Genomic DNA, 7406 nt, shown 5'->3' on the forward strand with positions numbered 1-7406 from the left:
CTTCACGTTTGTGCCCATACACACAAACACATGCATGCTCTCTCTCTCTCTCTCTCTCTCTCTCTCTCTCTCTCTCTCTCTCTCTTTCTCACACACACACACACACACACACATGCACACACAACACACATACACACATACAGAGAGAGAGAGAGAGAGAGAAGCACACACAGAGAGAGACAGACACACACACACAGATATATATACACACACACATACACACAAAGAGATACATATACACACATGCACACATACACATGTTTAAAAAAGAAGAAAAACTGACTAAACACCCGATTGTTAAGCACCAGGAGACATCTGGATGAAATACAGGTCTGGTTCCCGGGAGCATTGTTAGGGTGAGGAACAAAGACACTCCATGGGTCCCTCTCCTGGGGCCCTCAAAACTGAGCCATCCTGGGGTGGAGATGGGAACCACATCCCTGGCGGCTGGGCCAGCACCCTGAGGCAGCTATGCTGTAGATTAGGCGAGGTCAAACTAAACCAGCATGCAGGGGCAGCCCAGGGGAAGACAGAAGTTATCCCATGCTTACCCAGGACTAGGATCCCCAGTCCCTGAGACTGAAGGAGACAAAGGGTCAGATACAGGGGTCAGCTGAAAAGGAAGCAAGGGAATCAGAGCAAATAAAGTTGGCCAAATAAAGTACACATACCCAGAGAGTCACTCCCAAGCAGGGGACATGGAAAAGGCACCTAGATTCTTTGGAACCAGGAGAAGAAGGGAAGTTCTCCCTTGCCCTAAGTCCTCACCCACAAGTCTGAGGACCCTGTGCAGAAATTTAAAGCATCAGTGCTCAGCCTTCTGCCACCTATATGCTGAGGAAAAGGAACTGCTCATAGCCATTGTCCATGGTGAGCACCAGTTTCCTCAAGCAGGGATGGCACTGTACCAGAATATGGCACAGTGGACCTCAAATACCCCAGAGAAGGATGCCAAGAGAATTAAGAATGGGTCTGCAATAATAATAATAATAATAATAACAACAATACCTTTAAAATGTTTAAGTTGGGAAGTATAAAAACAAATCCAAGCAATTCCCCAACCTACAAAGGACAATGGTCCACCTGATAAACACTCAGCCCAGGAAGTCAGGGGCAGGGCAGATGTACAGCGGGCCACCCTGCTAGTGCTGGTGATAACAGTAGACTCCGTAGCGGGTTTGGGGGTCTGGGAAGCCAAAGGTCCGTACTCCAGGCTCAGGGGGACCACAGTTGAGTCGGGGGTGAATGATAGGATAGCGGGCACTTCCGTCTGCCAGCCAGCCAGCATCACAACGATCCAGACCACGGAACTTCCAAGCAGCAAAGAGCTGGCCCACCGTGGAGATCTGTGCACCATCTTCCTGACAGGCCTTCCTGGCCTCCAGTAGCGTCAGCTTCTCAGGGTGCTCCAGGTAGTATACTCGTCCTGTGGGAAAGTGGAGCATTTGAGTGCTATACAGCATAGAAAGCAGCAGGGCCTGCCACGGGCAGGGAGGAATTACCTAATGGGAATCTATATTGGACACTCTGAAGGGCCACCTCTGCAGGCCTCAGTCCACCATCATACCTGCCATAGGGCTGGGTAGTTCTAGTCATTTCTGTACGCCCCAATTGCATTCTGAGTGGGCACCCGCCTAGACTGAACCAGTCTCTCACCTGCCTTTTACTGATCACCTACTACATGTCAGCAGACACTTTTTAAACTAAGTAGCTGAGGATGACCTTAAACTTGAACTTCTGATCCTCCTGCCTCCTCCTCCTCCCAAGTGCTGACATGACACTATACGGCACTGAGCAACCTTCTGTTTTCATTTATCTTTCAGTGAAAGGTAAGGACGGTGTTTCAGGAAAGACGTGGTTTGTCTGTGCTGACCCACAGCCCAGCACGTAGTAGACACTCAAAAGATGTCTGATGAACGTATTATCAATGAAGGCTGTAGAGCATCAAGGGCAAAGCACTGAGAAGTGTCAGGGACATTGCCTCCAGAACTGTTAACAGTTCAGACCTCAGGCAGGCAGAAAAGGGCAGAGGGTTCTGGAAGCTCCTCCACAGGCCCTCCCTCACGTAACCATCAAGCATGAATGCCTGTGCCTGGCCATTCCACTCACCCTTGAGGGCAGCAGCAAAGCAGAAGACGTCATAACGATGCAGGCGGTGGTGGCGCTGGCCATAGCTTCGAACACCGGGTGCCAGACCCAGGCCTCCGCAGGGCTGCCGGGGCAGCACTATAGGGTACTGCACGGAGGCATCCTGGAGCCAGCCTGCATTACACCAGTCTAGGCCCTCCTCCCATGCTTGGAAAAGCTGCTCAAAAGTGGCCACCACAGCATCCTGCTCCTGACAGGCCTGTTGGGCCTCGTGGAAGTTGAGCTGGTAGCGCCCTTTTCGGGGCTGGTAGGGAAAAACCACACCTAGAAAGGAAGGAAGGAATGTCTCAGAGGGGTTGGAAGGAAGGTCTCAGAGGAGTCTGAAGGAGCAGGAGCTTTTCACCCCCACCAAGATGCACGTGCTTCCAAAACACAGACTCTGAAGGCTCAGATTGTTCAGCAGACCTCCGAGTTCCTGTCCACTACCTAAACCCAAAAGGAGCCTCCCCTGCCTCTCACCTTCCCCCTAAAACTGAGCAGAGTTCCCAGGAAGTATATATTGACTTGTAATTAATCCATCAAGTGACATCCCTGACCATAGAACAGGATAGAAGACAAGCCCATCCTGGTGTGCTTTGGGCTCCAGGGGCGAGGCTTGGCTCCTCTCTCAGTCCTACAGGTGTCTGTAAGTTTATGAAACAGCAGTGTCCGCATGCAATGTCTACATCCTCTAGTCTACGTTAATTCACCTGTCGACTGCTTAAGATCCTGACGCCAAGCCCACAAATCCCTTCACGCCCATGGATCCGTGTGGTACTGGACCTGCAGGGAGCTCACGGCTGAGTCTTTTAAAACTCTCTGCATTTGGGGCACGGGTGCCTATGGGGCACGGGTGCCTGCTTTTGATTTATGAGTTAGTTCGTCTCTCTGATCCTAGTCGTTATTCATTTGTTTGTTTGTTGGGGGAAAGGGCATGTGCATGAAAATCGAGGAATAGCTCATAGCAATCAGTTACTCTTTCCATCATATGGGTCCTGGGGCTCGAACTCAAATTGCCAGGCTTAGCCACAAGCGTCATCACCCACTGAGCCATATCCCAGACCCCTCTGAGGCAGTTTAATTTTCAGACCAGACAGGAAAGGCCAGCTTTGTATGTCATTAGTGGACACGTACGTTGGTTGGTTGGTTGGTTGGTTGGTTGGTTGGTTGGTTGGTTGGTTAGTTTGGTTAGTTTGGTTTCAGAGAACTGGGCTGTATAATTTTGTGTCAACTTGACACAACCTAAAATCATCTAAGAGGAAACCTCTATAAGATCAAGCCTGTATGGCATCTATTAATTAGTGATTAGGCTGAGGAGGGCCCTGCCCACTGTGAGTGGAGCCACCCCTACGCTGCCAGTCCTGGGTTCTATGGGGAGAAAAAGCAGACTGAGAAAGCCACGAGGAGCAAGCCAGTAAGCAGCACCCCTCCATGGCCTCCGCACTGGCTCCTGCCTCCAGGTTCCTGCCCTGTTTCAGTTCCTGTGCTGACTTCCTTGGATGATGAGCACAGCTACGGAAGTGTACGCGAAATTAACCCTTTCCTTCCCAACTTGCTTTTGGCCAAGGTGTTTCATTGCAGCAATAGAAACCCTAACTAGGAAAAGGACAGAGCCTTGTCATGTAATTCAAGCTGACCACAAACTTGCAGCCCTCCTGTTTCAGCCTTCCAGGTACTGAGATGTGTACCACCGAGCCTGGCTTCTTAATGAGGAAATGTCTTAAGAGACTAAAAGAAGCCAGGCACGGTGGCTCATGCCTAGAATCCCAGCATGAAGGAGGCTGAGGTTGGGGGTTACTATGAGTTTAAGGTCATCCTGGGTTACAGAGGAAGAGGGTGGGGAAGAGCCCTTAGGTAAGAGGCCCGAGGCCAAGAACAAACACCTTGGGGCCGGGGGCCTCCTTCTTGAGAAAGCCACACACATGTTCCCCTCAAAAATTACTCTGCTAGCAGGACATGGTGGTTCAATTCTGTAATCCCAGGACTCAGGAGACTGAGGCAGAAGCTCAAGACCACTCTGGTCTACAGAATGAAATCCTGTCTCAGAAAGCTAAAACACAGAGCAGGGTATGGTGGTACTGGCCTTTAATTCCAGCACTCGGGAGGCCAAGGCAGTCAGATATCTGTGAGTTCAAGGCCACTCTGGTCTACATAGTGAGTTCTAGGACAGCCAGGGCTACATAGTAATGTTTTGAAACATTACTCAAAAACAAAGAAACAAACAAAACAAATGCCAGGCAGTGGTGGTGCACTTGGGAGCCAGAGGCAGGCGGATTTCTGAGTTCGAGGCCACCCTGGTCTACATAATGAGTTCTAGGACAGTCAGGGCTACACAGAGAAACATTACTCAAAAACAAAGAAACAAACAAACAAAACAAACATGTTATCATGCATGTTTGAAATCTTACTTTATAAAAAGTTATGTGTTCCTTTTTGTTGTCGTGAGCTGGGTTGAACCCAGGATTTCATTCACACTGGCTACCATTCTACCACTGAAGTATATATCCCCAGCCCAATTCAAAATCTGTAAGTATCATTCAGACCATATCAAGACAGATAGAGATAAAAGTCCACCTTGGCATGTGCTATCTAGAAGTAGAACCTTGAGTAAATGTCACCCTGTGGCCAGGCACCTGGCACAGCCAGGCTGAGGGAACACTGAAGCTCATGGGCCCCAACTGGTTGGGGATTGGGAGGTACAGCAGTTAGTGACTGTATGCCTGGTCCTACCCTGAGTTCTCATTCCTTGCAGCCCCGAGGATGAGGGCTCCCTGTCTCTCTAGGCTAGCCCTGATGACCGTTCCCTCTGATAACCCAGACTTCAGAATGAGCAGTTTGGCAACAGTTAGGCCCCGCAAGTGGCAGGGGTAGGAATCTTTTCCAGGAGGCAAATTCATTCTCAGCACTAAAGGCAGGTAACAAAAGAGCTGCTATCATTTGCTCAATTATTTCCTTGTTTGTTGTACCCACGGTTCCAGGGATGAGCCCTGCTTAGGGGCCAAAGTTGGGGTGGGGTGAAATGAGGCTAGAGGAGTAAGAGAAACACATGCTGCTCCCCTCTCCCCCAGATACAAAGGAGTCTGGGCTACAAAGAGGTCTCAGACTGGAGCCACCAGATACCTGGCTCACAGAGTCTGGCTGGTTCAAACAGCACTAAGTTTTCTTCTAAAAGCATGTGATTTTTACATAAAAATCCAGAAAGTCCAATGGCTGATATTTACCTAGCATGCCCAAGACCCTGAGTTCTTATCCCCCATACCACACGCACAAAATTTCATACTTAAATATGAAAATCTAACAGCAAAGGCCTACATTCTTAGTTGGTATCACAACTAGCCAAACTTAAGTAGATTTCTTTACATGGGACAGGGTTCAGCAGTGTGCCCCAGGCTCTACCAGTCCCTACTGTCACCCACTGGCCCTGCCTTGTTCATATGTCTTGCTGACTAACCCTACTGGAACCTCAGCTCTGGCCCCTATGACCTGTGGAACCAGCTCCCATTTCCTTCTTTCTGAATAGGACTAAATGAGAAGAAATAGGAGGCAGTGGCTTCTGCAAGTTGCTCCCTGAGTTCAAACCCCAGCTCTGCCACTTATCAGCTACATCACCTTAAATAAGTTCCTTGATCTTTCCTCATTTCCTCCTCTGGAAAACAAGGGCCATGATGCCATAATAACTCCCTTTTAGGATTGTTTTAAGATTTGCACATGCTTACCTGTGTAAAGTATAAAGGTCTATGCCTTCTCTGGGTCCTTTCCCCCTCCCTCGGGTCCCAGTGGCACCATTCAGGGCCTCACCCCGAAGCTCCAGCTCTACCAGGCCACTCTCGTCTTCCAGGCCATCAATGACCTCACAGCGGTAGCGCCCAGAGTCCTCCAGTTGCAGATCTCGAAGCTCCAGCGAGACTTCCTGCTGCTTGTCCTGCCTCAGTTGAACTCGCCCTTGGTAGTCCCCAAAGGAGCGGTGCCTCTGCCCGATGGCCACCAGCACATCCTGCTCCGGGGCTCCATTCTCTGACAACTTCCACCACTTAACACGCACATGTCTCGGGGATGTCAGGGCTGGCTCATAGTGGTAGTGGCAGGGCAGGGTCACACTGGCTCCTTGGTGACTGAACAGGGACTCCTCGGTTGTCTCCACCACTAACTTCACGACATTGAATAGACCTGGGGATAAGGTGTGGCACAGGTGGGACAATGGTCTTGTAATACCACCCATACCCTTGTCCCAAGCCCCTCCAGACTCAAGTGTTGCAGGATGCAAAAAGAGCCACTCTGCCCCAACCCTACAAGCGCCTGCTCCTCCACTCCTCCACTGCCCAACCATGTGACTTTGTGCCTACTTCCACTGCGCTGGCACCTGTAGGAAGGCTGAGATGGAAGGATTAATATTAGTCTGAGACCAGCATGAACTACATGCAGTGAAAAAGGGGGAGCGGTGACATCAATTCCTTGAATGTGTATTAGCCTTGCTACTTGCTTGCTGCTTGGATGAAAGGCGGAAATGATGGTCCCACTGTACGTGCCCTGAGGCTTGGTTCCAGGAGCTCTTGTTGACTCCGCCTTCTCTGGGGACATTTATTGCAGTCCCTAAGAGTACAAGCCCAGACTTGCCTGCCTATAGCACAAGAGACCATGAGAAGCAGACTGCATCTTCCTAGGCTGGGGTCATCCTACACCAACCACCTGTGAGGTGCTCCAATAGCAGGTCATTTACAAGTCCTGAGACTTCCCCAAGGAAAGACAGGACTCCCCTCACTCTCCTGCTTCAACCATGAGACGTCAAAATGGCTAATGAGGTCAAAGAGCTGAGACTAGGAAGCTCAGTGCTTAGTCCTCCAATAGCCACCCATGGCTCAGAGAATATGGTGGGAAAGGAGGTGGAAAGAACACAAGAGCCAGCAGATGAGGAGGAGTTTTGTCTTCTGCACATGACATGGCTACAGCTCTCGTGGTCTCACAGTGGGTGTGATCACCTGTACAAGATCAAGCCAGTCAGAATGTTGGCATAAATGCAGGAGATGATCTCTAGGCCCAGCTCCTTACCAAGGAGCTATTGACACTTGTTAGTTGCTGGGGGAAGGGAAATCATTTTCCACTGAGGATGTGTCCTCAGTAGGATTCCAGTGGATAGCCCCACATGGGTGTGCACATGGGTAGCAGTAACTGGATTTAGAAGGTTACGAAAAACAAAAATAGCCATAGTAGTATACACCTTTAATCCCAATACTCAGAGGCAGAGAGGCAGAGAGGCAGAGAGGCAGAGAGGCAGAGAGGCA

General features: G+C 50.0%; 1 protein-coding gene across 1 annotated transcript in view; it reads right to left on the bottom strand.

The window, feature by feature from the left end:
- Positions 1-976: 976 nt before the first annotated feature.
- The window catches only part of Hapln3 (hyaluronan and proteoglycan link protein 3), a 17277-nt gene continuing 10847 nt past the window's right edge, over positions 977-7406 (bottom strand). Inside the window, exons 3-5 of the mRNA XM_028754842.1 lie at positions 5926-6294; positions 2110-2412; positions 977-1426 (exon numbers count right to left, since the gene is read on the bottom strand). Coding sequence (XP_028610675.1) covers positions 1143-1426; positions 2110-2412; positions 5926-6294 — 956 coding nt within the window. The 3' untranslated portion in view covers positions 977-1142. The remainder of the gene's footprint in view (positions 1427-2109; positions 2413-5925; positions 6295-7406) is intronic.

Source organism: Grammomys surdaster, unplaced genomic scaffold (genome assembly GCF_004785775.1).
Source record: "Grammomys surdaster isolate TR1022 unplaced genomic scaffold, NIH_TR_1.0 126036, whole genome shotgun sequence".
Lineage (NCBI taxonomy): Eukaryota > Metazoa > Chordata > Mammalia > Rodentia > Muridae > Grammomys > Grammomys surdaster.